Here is a 17,264-nt window from a genome sequence, read left to right as displayed (position 1 = left end):
GTGTGTTTTCTTTTATTTATATTACTGTAGTTATGAGTGTATGTTGAATTTGTTCTGTCTTTTGTCAGACAATGAAATACAAATTCAATACAAATATTAAACAACATAAATAAATGAGCAATTCACTTAATAACTAATTTTAAAAAAGAGGATACGTCTCACCTTAACGACAATATAGACAAATTTATTTGTCAATGTTTTTCATTGTTTTATCCAGTCATGCGCCTCAAACCAAAAGGCCAGTAGGTGGCGGTGTGCGATTATTTAGTTGCTTTGCAACCAGCCAATAAACACGCTGAAGAAGAAGAAATCAGCTGATACGCAGGGATGAGAGCAGAAAACATGCTCAATTTAAGATAAAATATAACTAGTATATGGGTGTAACATTATAGTTTAGTTCTGTTGGGAATATTTTCTGTTTTTACTTTATATAATTTGTGATTGCAGTTTTAGTTTTGAGCCTTTTGATAGGGTAAATAAGGAAGTTCTCTTTTTGCTTTACGCTACTTTTCTATTTAGTGTCCTCACAACCCAGATTTATCACTGATATAAACTACTAAAAGTAAGTGAACGTGTACTGAACTTCAGCAGACATTTTTGTTATCATGGCTTCTTCGTTTAAAATCGGAGAGAGATTTCGGGAGAAGGCGAGGGATTTACTGGAGAGAGAATCTGCCATATCAGAAGAGCTGAAGGAAGAGTTGAATGCTCTGACAGATCAGTCCATCATTCCATTCAAGACTGTGAGAAAACTAAGCAAGCTTCTTCAAGAAAATGGTAAGAAACGTACACATGTTATGGAACATTTTGTGAAGCTTCTTATTGCACATTAGAAGTTGAGTTTGATGTTTTTGTAGGACATCCAGTGTATCTTCATGAGCTGTTCGAGGACAGCGCACTTCATCTTCCAGAAGTCATCAAACCTCCAAGGGTAAGTGAGATTCACTGTTTCAAGTTGTGTTTGAAGCATGATCATCAAAAAATAAATAACGATTAATTTCAACCCAACAGAACCCCCAGCTGGTGGCCCGCCTAGAAAAGATTAAAGCAAAGCTTGCCAATGAAGAATATAAGAGAATAACAAGGAATGTAAATCCACAGGTGAACTCTCTTTTAGTCTTTATAACAAACACGTGCTCTATAGTTTTTGAAAATACTGTCATATTTATTAATATGCTGTTTTACTCAAAAGGAAATGAATAATCATGGAAACTTCGCAGACTTTGGAAGAGAAGGTAAGGAGGATGTTCCCCTTTCTCTTCTCATTTTTAATGTCTCCCTGTTATGATTTTCATCTTGTCATTTTGTCTTCTGCAGTACGTTCTGTGAAGGCGGTTGTTGTTACTGTATTCAACTTCCTGGTAACTGTAGTTGCGGCATTTGCTTGTTCGTATCTGGGCAGCCAGTATCTCTTCACAGAGACGGCAGCAGTAAGTGCACACTGCATTCACACCAATCAATGCACTGTAAAACAATAAGGTGTTTTGGAACTAAACATTAATGGTTACATGCGTGTTTTTCCTTGTAGAGAGTGTTAGCTGCAGTGATCGCAGCATCTGTTGTCGGTCTTGCTGAGCTTTATGTTCTCGTCCGGACTATGGAGGGAGACCTTGGAGAGCCCTAATATCAACTAACATCATCCAATATTTCCATATGTTTTGTGTCATTCTTTCCGGACAGCTTACAGTTGTTGTTTTTTTATTCTTCCTCCAAATCCTAACCGTGTTTAACAAAGTCTTGATCTAACGTATAGTAAAAGGATTTTGCCTTTGAATTAAAATGTACAAGATTAGAATCAATCAGTTTTTTTGGAAACCACTTCAAAACACCGGAAGGTAAATTATGATCATATTGTTGTCTTGTTTTCCACATCTGTCATCTTAGTATTTATTGGACTGTCTTGTACAGGAGTGTCATTTCTTGTTTCAGTCATTAGAGACATGGATGTTAATGATTTGTGCTTTGATGTTTATTGTAATTGTTATTGACTCACAAGACATAGTGTGGGAAAATGTCATCTTTTTTTTCTTTTTCTTTTTTTACAAGAAAATAATAATAAAAAACATCCAAAAAGCTAAAGTTGAGTCAAAAGCGTTCAAAAGAAAAGAAAAGAAAAGAAAAAAACATTTAATATATCACGCTCCCTGGTGATGCTCACTGTTTAACCAGGTTTACAGCATTTCCTGTTATAACGTTGATCCAGTGCTTACTGTATGTTGTGTACTGTACGTGCTGCACATGCACCTGTGTATTTGAGCTACAGACACAGTATAAAAGACAACCCTCTCTGAAAATTTGAAAAAAAAAGACAAAACTTATTTTAAAAAATGTGCTGATCTATCTGAGAACATATATTGTACCTTATTTCCTGTACATTCTATTTCTTTCATTAGTAAATATGAAATCCACTAATACATTTCTGTCTCTATCTTTGCAGTCTATAAAATGGCTCCATAATGCAGTTAGCGTAACCAAGCTGTTTTGTAATCAATCAGAGGCCGCAATTTCTAAAAAGAGCCTGCCATACACAAAAGCCATGTCTCAAGGGTCTGTATTAATAGTCGATGACCTTTTCTTGACTAAAAATGCAACCGTAAAAGCGTCATGCTTGAAATGGTGTGGGTTCCCACGGACATTTAGTAACCCCAAACCATAGTATCTATATCAGAGTTCAGTTCTTGTCCAGCAGAGGGCAGTGCAGAGTGTTCAGCTGGGGCTGAAGGGGCCAAGATCTCACTCAAACTTGCGCAAGTGGTTATATAGTGACTGGACGTAAGTAAAGACACACATGGGGTCTGGCTTTCTGCCCATCACCATCATGTCCTCCACTTCAATAAGCCTATCGCAGCCAGCTTTCTTCCTGGAAATAGAGAGACACAGATTTAACGGGTGGACGTGTATGACTGCTTCTATTCATTCTCCATGTCTGTTGACTATTTCAGTTTATGATAACTGTAATACATATGTTCAGATGACGTTAATAGTGCAGTTTTAGGTCTAAGTAAATATTTCAGGATGTGGGAATTGGGACACTGGGAGAATGATGTCATGCTGCAGCAGGGCTGTCAAGTAGCCGGTTGAGGGAAAGGGGAGGTTCCTCTGAGCTCAACTGGGATTTGTTGGCATGCATTGCTTTACTGGTTTAAAGTGCCGGTTACGGACACCCTAGACTCAGACGCATCGGAAACTAAGTAACATTATCTTTTGTGCCGTACTGTGAGGTGATGTGTAGCACAACTGCAGATGATTTGCGTCAACTTGCATTGTGGAATCATTCTGTTCAGGTCGTAAGGTCGGGTCACATCAAGTTCACATCTCATCTGTCTGGTCCATTCCTATTTAAAGACTTTTAATACCTTATTGGCGCTTTTAAATGAAAATGAATATGTTCCAAACTTGTGTTATTTTTTCATTGAACATAAAAGGAGATTTTGAAAGAATCTTCACAGAGCTCTTTTCATAGTGACTAAGACTGAATATAGCGCATGATCTATATGGATTATCTTTTTGCTTATATGCAACCTTTTTTTGACATTCATTATGTTTTTGAAACATGGTGACAGAATTTCCATTTAATACCCTGCAAAAAAATGCACACTTTTTTTTTACAGTTTGGGGGTCAATTACATTTTTTAATGTTTTTGAAAAGGCTGCATTTATTGTATCAAAATCCAGTAAAACAGTAATATTGTAAAATGTTATTACAATTTAAACCGTGATCCTTTTTTTAATCAGGAATCTTTGATGAATAGAAAGTTCAAAAGAACAGCATTTATTTTGAAATAAATATTTTGTAACATTACAAATGTCTTTAGTGTCACTTAGGCTCCGTCCACACTACTGCGTTTTCGTTTAGAAACGGAGAATTAAAACGAATACGATCTCCGTCCACACCAGCGTTTTAGCTGCATATAATATAATTGATCTCCGTCCACATTAAAACGACTGAAAACGCGGATCACGTGACCATTCACCAACACTGGGCATGCGCGTGCCGGTGTAAACCTAGAGACTTTCAAACATCAAAATGTCATTTATTAATATGTATTTGTGTCAAAATGACATATAAACATCTTTTCCTATTCTATTTTGCTTGGAAACGCTTCCAACACGCTAGCGTGTCGCATGAAAAATAGGCGTCGATCGGTTCTATTTCTAGCATGCACGCGGTTGCCGCGCCTGAGACGCTGTTACTTCTTACTGTAAGAAACTGTTCCAGCGGGTGGAGTTTACTGGTACTGAATATTACCTGTGTATAGTATACTCCATGACTGATTACACCCAATCATAGAGCCGAGCGTGAGCCTCTGCGTCATCGTTTCTAAAGTCCTCCGTTTTGACCCGTCTTCACAAACGCCCTCCTGAGATTCAAAACGCAAAACGGGGTCGGCAGCGTTTCTAAACTTCTCCGTTTTAGGTCTTCGTTTTTGCCGTTTTAGTCTGGACGGGAGGTGCAAACGTAGCAAAAGGTCTCCGTTTCTAAACGAAAACGCAGTAGTGTGGATGGGGCCATAGTTCAATCTTATGCATCCTTGCATACTTAAAGTATTAATTTCTTTAAAAAAAAAAAAAAAATCTTACTGACCCCAAACTTTTGAACAGTAGTGTATTTCAGTCATCTTTTCAGTATGATAAAGGGATGACACTAAGACAAACGGTTACACTTTATTTTAATGTGTCCCCGCTACAGTGTGATTGTAAATTTTAGTACTGAGTAATAGTAATTAACTACATGTACTATAGGGTTAGGGTAGGATTAGGCTTTGGTTTAGGGCTAGTTGCATGTAATTATGCCTAATTTATAGTATTACTATAGTAAATACATGTAACATGTGGTACAAGGACGCATTAAAATAAAGTATTACCAGACAAACTACTCAACTTTAAGAGATAAAGGAGATGAAGTGTCGACATCTCAATGCCCTTGTCTAAAGGGTGAACAGAGTCGCCTCCATTCCAGTGACTTACTCTGCAGTGCTGAATGCCAGCTCGAAGTTATGTTTGCGCTCGGCAGGGGACAGGACGTTGTAATCAAACTCTGTAGGGAAGAAAGAGTGGACTAGGGCGCAGAATGCCATGCCGTCACTCCAGCTGGATGAGAAGTTTTGAATGTCGATGTTCTGCAGATTAACGGGAGAGAGTGAAGCTATTATATGTCACAGGACGCTGGGGTTTTGCCCCCGTACCCATCAACACAAAGTCAAAATTGGCTTAATATACTTACTCTACTCAGAATAAATGTGCCTGATTTCATTGTGCATTTATATATAGCCTATATATATATATGTGTGTGTGTGTGTGTGTGTGTGTGTGTGTGTGTGAGTATATACATATATACACACACCTTAAAATAAAGTAAAATATAATAAACTTATATAAATAGTTTAATAAACTTAAACTTATTTTATTTCAGCTAGATGACAAGTCAATATTTCTCATCTTCATTTACTTTAACTTGATGTTCTAAAATAACTAAAACTAAAACAAAAAAAACGAACAAAAAAAACACATTTATTTTTGTGATGATGCAAAATTGAGTAGTGTGCAAGAAATAAAATCAATTAAGCATTTATGAATCTAAAACTAAAACGGAAAAGAATAATGAATAACAATAGATTACAAAAAGAAGCTATTATTCTTCTAGCATTTGTTCCTCTTGATCAGTGAGTAACCGAAAGGAATAGAAAAACAATAACGTCCTTTGAGATTCTGCAGAACTGCTTGTGGTTGTCAGAGCAGATGTTTCATTGTTGTCTGGCTCTTATCTTCATATGCTGAAATTGATAGTATTTTATAGTAATATTTATATTTACTTATATTTATATTTGTAGCTGGCAGATCTGACAGGCAAAGACAGTCTCTGTCACTGAAGGAAATCGAAATCTTCATGCGTGTTTGCCAGCTGTCTGCTCTGGTTCTCATGTTTACATACTGCTCTCTCGATACTAAATTAGGCTTGACCGTTAATTTACTATCTCTAACTAGAGCCACATGGGCTGGTTTGCAAAGCCACACTAGAGTCAGTCAGAATATATAAGCAGAGGAATCATAATACCACACACATAATGTTCATTCACAATCTTACTGATGTTAATAAAGTTGATATGCTAAAGCTAATAAACAGAATAACACTTTATAATGAGCTCCATCTTAAAATAACAGTATAGGAAGCCCTATAAGGCAGGATAATCTGCATCTTATCAGGCTGAAGTGTTGTTAAACCTTTCTTAGTTTTAATACACTGGCCTTGTTGATATGTGGGAAAAGCTCCCTTTTTTCTTCTGATTTGAGATAAGTCCCATGACGTCTATGGAATATCTTACCTGGTACCCAATAGTCTTTGATCGACACCACTCCAGAAGAATCTGCTTGATACTGCTAGCACTTGATACTCCAAAGCTCTGAGAGCGTTTTAGCTTTGGTTTGGAATCCACTGGTTTGGGTCGACTGAGTTGGGAAAGATCAAAGCAAGAGGTTTTTACTTGGATTGACTTTGCAGAGCATTAAAAAAGCATGTGCTTGCATAGACAAACAGGATGATTCCATTACCTGTTGTTTTCAGAGTCCAGCCTCTCAAAAATGGACCTGCGTGCCTGAGCTCCAATGTTTCGAGGTAAAGTCTGGGACCTCACAAGCTCCCGTCTGCGCTCAATACCTCTGTCGAAAGATAAATCTCCTGGCATATCCACATTCCTGATGCAAAGAGAGAGAGATGGCTGAGGAACATTTCATTTCTGTGAAATATTAAAAAAAAATTGGTAACACTTCATAACACTTCATTTACTGTGTGTTCCGAAGATGAATGAAAGTCTTTGGAACGACATGAGGGTGAGTAAATGATGACAACATTTTCATTTTTTGGTGAACTAACCCTTTAAGTATTAGTATTACTATTGCTTGTTGTTAGTTAATGGTAACTAATGAACTAACTAATGCTAACAAATTGAACCTTATTGTAAAGTGTTACCATTTTTATGAGACTGTCTTGCCAAGTGAGAGAATATTGCAAATTCTATTAGCATTAACGTATATTCAGACTCTACCCACCTGTCTGTATTGTGTGAGAAAAGCCCAGAGTAAGTCACTGACTTGGCCGGAGCTGAAGATGCTTTCTCTGTAAGACAAAACATGGAATGACACAAACAATGAGACGGACTGTGTGATAAAATCACATGCTGTGAATACGAGTCAAAGAAGTTGGTTGAATTTGTCCTACCATTAAGCCGTGGAGAACCCATAGTCCTGGCTGGAGTTGGAGCCCATGTTTTCACAGACGGCACTGTAACCACAAGACCAACACACACCTTTAGGTGATGACAGCAGAAAGAGTCATCTGTAGCCTCACTCTGTGAAGCTGTGATGGAGTCATACCTGCATTAACAGGAGACTCTAGTTGTGGCTGGTTATCGCTGCTGACCACCTGACTGTTTGTCAGTGAATCTGTTATGGTTGAAGGCATTGCTTGCATCGGGCTACCAGGTGACTCAGGACTCTTCATAACTGCAGAGTCAGCCACTTTGGTGGTTGCTGTGATTGGCAGGTGTGGCATCGCCATGGGAACAGGGGCCGAGTGCTCCTGTGACACACCGTTGGGTGGTGAGTTTCTCCTCAAAGGCATAGTAGAGTTTTCTGATGGGATAGAGGATGTAAGTATGTTACAACTGAAGCAGTATAATGTCTGTCTGTCTGTCTATCTATCTATTGTTAAGGGAACATAGAATAGGCTTTCCAGAAGGGATTATGGGTAATACCTGTTGAGGATAAGTGTCCATTCTCCAAGCCTTGGAGAATTGGTGCTGGATCCACTTCAATGGGCTCATCTCGCTCAATGCTCTGTTAGAGAGAGAAGCAGCATTTACATTTAATCTTTAAGAAGACTAATCTTAAGCAAATCTCAGAATGAATATCCATTTATACTGTACATTATGATGTTGTTATGCCTAAAGTCACTTGTAGCATATAAATATGATTGATTTTAGTTTTTAGAGATTTATTTTTAGACAAAAAAAATTCAATTTTTGAGCCTCGATCTGCTTAGTTTTTTCTGTGTTTCGCACCGTTGGCACATCCTAGTTGACAGTCGCCTTCAGTCCTTTTGGTGTGTTCAAGAGCAGGTTTTGGCCGAGATGCAGTCGACGAGAGGCGACAACACAGTCAGCTTTTGTCGTTGCTAGTTCTTGGATGTCAGCTTGATGTGTCCCGTGCTTAAAAAAGGCTATATGTAGAATTTAGAAACTCTGGTTATAAGCGACACTGGTGGCCTTTAAGTGAACTGCAGCCAGCAACTTATTGCTAGTGCACATGTAACGTACAAGAGACTGAATGTGATTCGAGGCCCCGATATAGAAAAGCGGCAGTTAAGAAAGCATCTGATCATGGCGATGTGGACATTTGGACTAGCTCTGCAATTCACCGGCATCTTGTCAACAGATGAGGTCATTAAAATCACACTGTTATGATAGTTTGATTATTATAGCAGGCCTATATTTGAGACTATAGATCTGGCTATGTGAGCCTATAGTTTGAATGAATCCCTTTTTCTTTGCATGACACATTGACATTACAGTACAGAATGGCTCGTTCGGCATTACCCTGAACATTGTATAAGCATTCATTTCATGTGTCATTGAACGGAAGTGAGGCTCTCTGAAGCATGTGTGACCATCACGTCCTTTGGATTTTACTGGCGAAACCAGCTCGAGTCCATCACATAAAAATCAGTCTACAGGCTTTCATAGACAACCTAGGAAGTCGGGGAAGGTCTTGTTTTTTTTAAGTTTTGCTACAAGCTGTTCACACATTGGCAATACAAAAAGTGATTAAAACATGAAAATTCTTACATATAGCCCCTTTAACATAAAAATAATTATCAGCTTATTGGTATTATCCAGAATTTGAAGAAAGATATCAATCCCTGGTGCGCCTAAAACAAGTATCCTTTACAAGAGGCACAGTCCCAAGTAGATGAGCACCAAAACAGTGTATAGAACATGAGACAACTGATGCGATTATCCAATAAACCCCAATCAAAGACATGAAAAGAGACAAAGTGGCTCCAAATGTGTTTTTCAGGAGGGCACATTCTGCAAAAGTAAATGAATGATGTAATCTAATCAAAGACATTTGATTGATGGTTCACTATGATTCACTATGGAGGCCAGTCATGTTTAAAGAAGCCTAGTCTCCTTTAAAAAGAAATCAATGCTCTGGATCAGGGCCGATGTGGGTCATCAATTGCTGCTGGTCTATTTTAATCTTTAATAGTCACTTCTACCCTCCATGCACTTTTCTGCGTGACCTAAATGCAAGATCACATGTTGATATTAGTGCCTTGAAGTTACACACTGACACATGAAGCTCGCTGCCTTGCTTCATTTCCTTTAGACCTCAACCATCAAATAGTTATACAGATACAGATGTTTGGCGTCGGCTGTAATGAGCTAACCATTATTAAAGTCTATTGACTATTGTCTCCTAAGGGGCTAAGGGGGTGGCGGCCTAGTTTTTTAGGGCCTGGATGTAAACCAAAAGAATGACTGTGCATGTTTAGTTATCTCTGGCGCTGTCATTAATTACCTGGCAGCTTATCAATGGACTTTAAAAAGCTCTTTTGTGTGTGGCCTGAACCTCACTATACATGCAAACACATGCTAATATGCTAACAAATGTGCACAGGCTATAAGGAAGTGTTTGTTTGTGAATGCAAATGCAAAACACACAAGGATTAAAAACCAGGCACGCAATCAGGAAAGTTTATAACTTTTAGAACTTCTTAGTGAGACTCAAGGAGTAAGTAAACTGGCGAGAAGGAGGCCAGGTGACATCACATCTAAAGAATGCTGGAGGGGCGTGCGGTCGAGGGGGAGCAGCTGCCTGTCCCATTGAGAGAAGGAGATAGGGGGAGACAAAATTCACCCCAGCCATGAAACGTATCCAACTCTGATTTGCTGGCTGAACATGCAGGTTCTTGGCTCAATCCAGTGCTGGAGTTGCTGCAGTGCGAACGTCTGTTGATGGACTGTGTCATATGTCAGTATCTCTAGGGTATATCAGCAGACATGTGACTTGTATTACAGTGATTTTGGGCAGCCTGAATTAAAAAGAAGAAGAAGAAAAAAAAAAAAACATTGCCTGCAGACATTAAGGTTTGTATCTGAAATTCCTTCCAAATGTATTGGTTCAGGCACTATTCTGGCACAGAGGTCACCTGCTGCTCGGTCCCTGGGCTAAATTAAGAGGTGTAGGGGGGGATCTTACCACACCCATCTCACATGTTCACTGAACTGCATGCACTCACCCCAGTTGCTCTTTTTTTTTTCCAGGAACAACACATTCCCAATCCCAGAGAATGCGTCATCGCATTAATAGAGAGAAGCAATAAAACAAGTGCAGGAAATAGGGAGGTGAGACAGAACATGTGGAAAAGCACTTTAGTATAAGGCTGCAACAGCTATTTTGATAACCGATTAATCTGTCCATTATTTCTTTAATTAACTGATTAATTAATCAGTATGAACAGTTTTGTATTGCTATGATTTTTTATTTTGCTTTTAAAGTGACTATTCATATTAAAAGATATGATTTTTTTAACATTTTTAATTCATTTTAATATTTTTTTAAATGAACATCCAAAAAAAAAATTTGTTTTGATTAAAATGACACATCTAAAATGCTCCATTTGATTTACAGGCATGCACATGTAAGTGTAAGTTGTACATTCAAGTATTTAAAGAACAGCATGTTATCACTATTATTCATTTGACCTAATTAAAAATAGATTTTTAAATACCAAAAAAAGGGATGAAGATAATACTAATTGCTAATTAAATTTGACTATTTTCAATATCAATCTGAAAAGAATGATTCATTCACAAATCTGGGTCTCAAAACAGGTCTCGAACAGATCATTGAATCAATGACTTGATAACTACTGCAATCAGATCATTTGAATTCACTGTTTAATCATTTTAGTGCTATTTGTGAACTGCTTCAACTAATCAATGGAAAAAATTGGCTCAAAAAAGGATTTGTACGTGAATCGGATATCGCTGTAAGACCTCAAGTAAATCACTGAATGATTTAGATGTTAATTACTGCAATTGGATAAGTCGAATTCACAAATTAATCAATTATTGTAATTTTTTTAACTGATTCAACTGATTAATTGAAAAGAATCGGCTCAAGGAATTATTCATTCATAAATCGGACATAGCCATTGGGCCTCGATTCCGAATCATTGAATCACTGAGTTGTTAACTTCTGCAGTCAGAATTCACAATTGAATCATTCACTTCTACTGCTGTAACCTTGTTCAACTGATTCACTTAAATGATTATTTTCAATATCAATTATCATCAACATATAAACGTTTAGTTGTTCAGCTCAACTTCAGCTCGAGTCCTTAAGCCACACAAAAGAAGGGAAAAAAACTGGACAGTCCATACTTTTGTCCTCAGGGAGGGTCACTCGTCTCCTGTACGTGCTGTTCCTCCATAAGTGAGGACACTCAAAGACAATGAGGGTGGTGTGGAGAGCAGCGTCGCCTCCCAGACTATACAAAACAGACCACTAGAAGACTAAATGCAGCCCCTTCAGAGACACAGTAATCACTCCTGCAGGTGAGGAGACAAGAAAAGGCCTAGAGGAGTCTTCAGTCTATTTGTGCTGTCCTACAATAGGCCTACATAAACCGAATGCCTCTGAATGTGGTTACTATGTACAATCCGTTCAGACAATGGACTCCCCTTACAGAAAACCTTTAATGTGAGTCTAAATGTCCCTCTACGGCAAAATAAGAATTTCCCCAGCGTGTTGGCAGCCTGCCTGTGCAATGCTGGGGTGCATAAAAGAAGATTTTTTCCAGTGGATAATCACAAGGTTGTATTGTATATAATCTCTGAGTGATTTGATGGGAGTGTGGCGGCTTGAGCATTGTGACTGCAAGAGAAAACAGAGAGCTGCTCTGTGTATGATCAGAGAGATGAATGCCAGTTTTGATGAAGCTCTGCGTGTGTGAGTGTCTGATTTTAAACGTATCTGAGGGGATATTCTTGCGTCTCTGTGACATTTGAGATTCTTGGAACGTTGTGGTGGCGGGGGAATGGAATGGAACATAAACAACAATAGAGAGCATGTTTGTGGGAGAACTCTGGAGGGTTCAGTGGACTCATTCCAGCCCCAGTCTCTCAAATCCTACAGATAGCCAGCTCTTACAAGGCCCTCTCTGGTATTAATAAGCCATGCCGATAATGCTTTTTATATTTTGCCAGTGTACAAATAGCTGGGCTCATTTTGGGAGTGGGGGTCATGATCAGAAAACGTAAAGTGGATACTGTTTAAGGCATAAATCAACAGTGCGAAAAGCAAATGTATAATTTGTGATTGAGAGACATTTTTGCCCCCAATTGGGCTGACCGTAATTTAAGGGTCATTTTTCCTGCTGTTAGAAAATCAGAGAGATGTAGAGTCTATAAAGTTGAGACAAATGGGGACGGGATGCCTGGTTTGTGAGGGTCTTTGCTCTGTAATTTCCTCCACAAACTCAAGTGTTCATGCAGAAAGAAGCCCAAACACCTGTTTTTAAAGCACCACAAAGCCTGCAATTTCTCTCTTCTAGCAGAAGCAGGAATGGAAAGAAAACCTGCGCAGAGAAGCAGAGAGAGACGTTTGAACACTCAGCTGTGTGTGAACTACAAGAATTTTTCAGGGAGTTAGTTGGGTGTGCTTCATTTTCACTCCCACATACTCACAAATTCACAAATTACATTGTAAAAAGCCTTCGGGCCATAAAATCAAGCCCTGAATCTGACCTTCTGATTTAATTTCATTGGTGTAATTTAATGTAGTCAGGTGGATTTGGTCATATGACATTATTATAAATAATTATGAGTCAGCATATTCAAATTCAGTTCATCAGTTTGTTTTGTTAGCTTGAGAGTCACTTCAACTAAATTACTGAATCAGCAAGTTTAACAATGATATTTGTGAATCGAAGCATTTCAAACTAATTAGCCTAACTAACTAACTAACTACCTTAACCGGACATTGCCATCAATCTTGGAGCAGGTCTCGACCGAAAAATTTAATCGAAATTGAAACTGAGTTTTTAACTGATGCAACAAATCACTCAAATTCACAAATGGGAAAATTGGCTTGAAAGAATTTGTTCACAAATCAGAATCTAAAAATGTAATGAAGTAAAAGGTCATATAGTAAGCTATGCCTTGGAATGTAGTGAAGTAGTGAAACTTTAGAGTAGAGCTATTTAAAAATCTACTTAACGGCAATAAAGGAGTAAAAATAATTTGCTTCCGTCAGTGGTGGGTTGGTACTTCGTTGGAGTATTATTTTATTAGGGTATGTGTTGTTTTACTCAAGCCCTTGATTTGAGTACTTCGTCCACCACTGGTTACTGTCCATATGATTATTTTAGATGCTACCACACAAGAACATTTTAGGTTGCCTAACAAAACATTTTTACTGTGTGTACACCTCTTTGGTTTACAAAACAACCAAAATAGTGGGAAGTGCGCATGTAGCGCACTCAAAACTAAACTGTCCATTACTCATCTGTAAACAATCATGTGTGTCCTGACGCATTGACGCAGGAGCTCCTGGGCTCTTGAGAAACCTCATCAGATTAATACTACGTGGCCACTGGCCATGCAGTGATTCCACTTTAATATGATTCACTGCAGCGCGATTGATGGGTTGTAGCCTGAAGGGATGCACTACATCTAAAGCCCCACCTGCAGATGGAGAACACAGACCTGGGCAGTGGTCAAACACACCGCCTCAGGCCAGAGAGAGAAAAGAAACCATTCCAGGAATACACAGCAGTTTGCACACAATATCTAAGAGCTTAGCTTGGTTTAGACTTCCTAGCACCAGCTGAGATACCAGCAGCCTTGTACTCTGCTCCAGTGACACACACATGGGTGGTAATGTGACCCCATGCACGGTGGATCAGCAAGGTCTTCACTAGAGTTTCCTCACTTAAATTCTCTGCACACATGCATTCCTACAAGGTGGGACAATGGTTCCTGAGGGGCAGTGAGGTCATCCCGTAAACAACGAATTATTAACCTGTAACCATGGAGATGAAAATACATGGCATTGTCTGGAAGTAATTAGGAGAGCTAGGGGCAGCATGGGAGTGGCTGGATGCCTTTCTCTAGCCTCCCATCCACAATCTATTCTCTCTTTTCCACCCTCCCTCTCACATTCCCTCGTTCTCACCCTCTCTTTCTCTCTCTTGCACTCTACTGTATTAATAGCTGTGCAAAGGTTTTTTGTTCTGCTACTTCTTCTCTGCCAGGAATCTGTGCTGGACATGGAGATACAGGCAGGGCAACGGGAGGAGATTAAACGTTCCGTTCCATTGTGAGAGCTTTGGCTTTGGGCCAGTCCGAGCTGGAAACATCAAGCATATCTCAGGCAAACACATGCAAACAAACACACACGAGTATGTTCGAGTAAGCTCCTTAAACCCTCCTGCTAAGGTGTGAAACTACACAGGCGCATTTTCATACACTTTCGCCTCATAAATAAAAGTCAGGAGTCCAGTGGCCTTGCGAATTTGGACGCTTAAGTGAATCTTTGCAAACACATGCTCAGCCTTTAAGCCGTCTGAGGCCTGCTTGGCTACCTGGTAGGCTATCCAAATCTAGAAAATTCCCAACATCAAAACTGAATTTAAAGCAAAGCACGTCAGATCAAACGACATTCCGTTCTGGGCTTCATGTTTTAAAAACAGCTCATCTCTGCCAATGTTAGATGGCTGTGTGGACTGAAAACTAGATGTACTGGTACTCTGGGGTGAGGTAAGCCAAAGTGAGGAGGGTGTTTCTCACACTGCCAGAGCCAAACGTGGGATTTGAAGTACTATTATGGTAATTTGGTAATGCTTGGCAACATGGGGTGTGTGTGTGTGTGTGTAGAGGAAAAAAGGTTCTTGCTACAGATGTGTGGTGTATATAAACATGACAGGAAAGATATAAATGTTTATGCTATGTCATAGCATGGTAAACGGTGTACGTCAAAATTATGAATGTTAGTGGTTATTTGCCAGTTTGAAAGTTCTAGTTTTGAAACATTCTTGAGCTCCTCAGTAAAAACAATGCCTAATTCTTAGGGCTGGTTTGGTTCAAGAAATTGTTCGTCAATAAAGTTTTTTTTTTTGTCAACAAAAATATGATTAAAAAAAAGTGTGTCATGTCAATAATTAAAAACAATGTTGATGAAAATATAACAACAAAAAAAAACCTTAAAATGTTTGAATATATTTTGTACTCTCTCGCAAACCAAAATGTTAATTCAGCTGAAATTAGATGCTTTTTTAGTCGTGTAAAACTGACTAAAATCAATCAAAATGACAAAATACTGACGGATATGTTCGTCAACAGACAAGATGACTAAAACTGTGTAAAAATGAACTGTGAATGAACTGTCTAGAGAACTACAACACAAAATTGTTAGTTGACAGATTTCTGAAACCCACTGTCAACCATGTTAGCAAGTCAACCAGGTTAGCAACCGAACCAAGATGCTAGAAGACAGCTGCTAACATTCAGTCTGATGCAGTGCTAACTTGGAGCACAATGTGGAGCAGCTAAAACTCTTAGACAAGAGCAAGAATCCGGAGGCCAAACCCAGGCCTTATAATCTTCATAATTTGGGATTGACAGCATGAAGCTAAGAGGAAATCGACTGAGTTAATGTTTAAATATTTCCAATATCTGTTAGCTTATTTGTGTCTGTGGGCAGCGTGTTTATATCCTTTCATTGAGATTTTATATGTGCCTTAACGGGGTTTCCACAGATAACAGCCGTGCAAATCTTATCTTCCTCCCACCCCAATCACTTGCCCTGGAGTAGCACAGCCGAACACAGCGGGAGTCAAAGTATCTGACATTTTCAATGCAGTGCCAGTGACTATATTGAGGCACAGTAGAATCAAAGATAACCCACTGACCCCTAAACAATTTATTCACATCGGCAGTAATGAAGGGCAGAGTCTTTGTGCTCGGGGCCAAGTGTGATCGTGCGGTGAGACCACGCTCCACAGGTGTGGTTCCCTTCCCAGCCAAGCACCTGTCCTCCGAGCAAGAGAGACTCCAGAGGAGCCAGCAAGGGCTACATCTACATCACATTATGGTGAAGAAAGAAAGGAGGAAGGTGTCCTGGGTGTTCTTCAAATCCTGACTCACCCAACGTACTTCAAATGAGGCAGAATGTCGACACAATGGTCCATTGAAACCACAGAAATGCTGCGGTAATTGGCAACAGCAGTGCAGGACTTCTCTGTGGAGCCAGCACAGAGTGAGGACAGAGCAAAAGCATTTCGCTGGCCGCATGAACTCTGAAAGGAGAGAGGAACACAGCACGATCCGGTTCATGCGCATTTAAAGTTTTGACGGAAAATTCAACGCAGCATAAACATACATAGTGAAGCTGGTATCTTTTTGTCATCAATCAATCAATCAATCAATCAATCAATCAATCATTCCATTCATCCATGCATCATCCATCAGATCATTTATCTATCTATCTGACTGTCTGCTCGCCCACCTGTCTGTCTGTCTATCTGTCTGTCTATCGTTCTATCTATCATTCTACCTATCCATCCATTCATCCATCCATCTAAAACTAAAACTTTTTTAGTTACTGATATGAATTTCTGCTATTACTACATTAAAATTTGAATTTCAGTTGTACATCTTGTTTGCTACCTTAATTTAAATTCAGTTTAAATTCAGAACTAAATTTGAACTATAAAACCTGCTGCCAGAGGACTATGAACTGCAATGCGGCCAATCATAGAATGAGAGCAAGAAAGACGGAGAGGGAGAGAAAGTGATAAAGATATGATGTGGACTGGAGACTGTAATGTTTAGTGTGAGACAAAATGATAGCTGGGAGAACTATCCACAGAGAACAAATGCCACAGATACAGTGGCGGCAGTCTGAGATTGAGCCCGGGATAAACTGTTATTTCCCAAGACCAGAAAGTACAACAGGGCTCTGTAAGAATCATAGACAGACAGAGTTAGGAGGAAGAGCGTGAGATAAAGCGTGATTCTCATGATATCTGCAGGTGCTCACAGCACAGCCATGTGGAGGCAGGCCAGCACACATCCCCACGTGGAGTCTCGCTGTCTTTTTTTCCAGTCTTTCTCGCTCACTTTTTCCTGCAGGCTGGGACTGAAAGGGAGTGCTCCGAAGACCTGCCACAACAGTCTCTGAGTATTTTACAAGCCCAGAAT

At 39.3% G+C, this 17,264-nt stretch overlaps 2 protein-coding genes across 3 annotated transcripts in view; one reads left to right on the top strand and one right to left on the bottom strand.

Annotated features, from left to right (window-relative positions):
• The first annotated feature begins 270 nt into the window (after nt 1-270).
• Nucleotides 271-2,092, top strand: vma12 (vacuolar ATPase assembly factor VMA12). Its single transcript, XM_084419744.1, has 6 exons — nt 271-777; nt 858-931; nt 1,012-1,101; nt 1,193-1,235; nt 1,318-1,430; nt 1,529-2,092. The coding sequence occupies exons 1-6, from the start codon at nt 606-608 to the stop codon at nt 1,622-1,624; spliced, it is 588 nt and encodes a 195-aa protein (XP_084275870.1). The 5' UTR covers nt 271-605; the 3' UTR covers nt 1,625-2,092.
• smtnl (smoothelin, like) overlaps nt 1,867-17,264 on the bottom strand; it is a 36,450-nt gene continuing 21,052 nt past the window's right edge. For both annotated transcript variants that reach the window (XM_084419741.1, XM_084419742.1), the window contains 8 exons: nt 7,752-7,833; nt 7,372-7,629; nt 7,217-7,279; nt 7,048-7,114; nt 6,550-6,693; nt 6,324-6,447; nt 4,969-5,120; nt 1,867-2,860 (listed from right to left, as the gene is read on the bottom strand). In XM_084419741.1, coding sequence (XP_084275867.1) covers nt 2,734-2,860; nt 4,969-5,120; nt 6,324-6,447; nt 6,550-6,693; nt 7,048-7,114; nt 7,217-7,279; nt 7,372-7,629; nt 7,752-7,833 — 1,017 coding nt within the window. In that variant the 3' untranslated portion in view covers nt 1,867-2,733. The remainder of the gene's footprint in view (nt 2,861-4,968; nt 5,121-6,323; nt 6,448-6,549; nt 6,694-7,047; nt 7,115-7,216; nt 7,280-7,371; nt 7,630-7,751; nt 7,834-17,264) is intronic.

This window comes from Rutilus rutilus (genome assembly GCF_951802725.1).
Source record: "Rutilus rutilus genome assembly, chromosome: 9".
Lineage (NCBI taxonomy): Eukaryota > Metazoa > Chordata > Actinopteri > Cypriniformes > Leuciscidae > Rutilus > Rutilus rutilus.
The sequence above is the reverse complement of the archived record's forward strand: the minus strand, read 5'-3'. Positions and strand labels throughout refer to the sequence as shown.

Excerpts from the sequence above, each read along its gene's own strand:
- vma12 (XM_084419744.1), top strand. The coding sequence starts at position 606 with ATGGCTTCTTCGTTTAAAATCGGAGAGAGATTTCGGGAGAAGGCGAGG. Across the intron at positions 778-857 it reads CAAGCTTCTTCAAGAAAATG|GACATCCAGTGTATCTTCAT; the intron begins GTAAGAAACGTA and ends ATGTTTTTGTAG. Across the intron at positions 1,431-1,528 it reads TCTTCACAGAGACGGCAGCA|AGAGTGTTAGCTGCAGTGAT; the intron begins GTAAGTGCACAC and ends TTTTCCTTGTAG.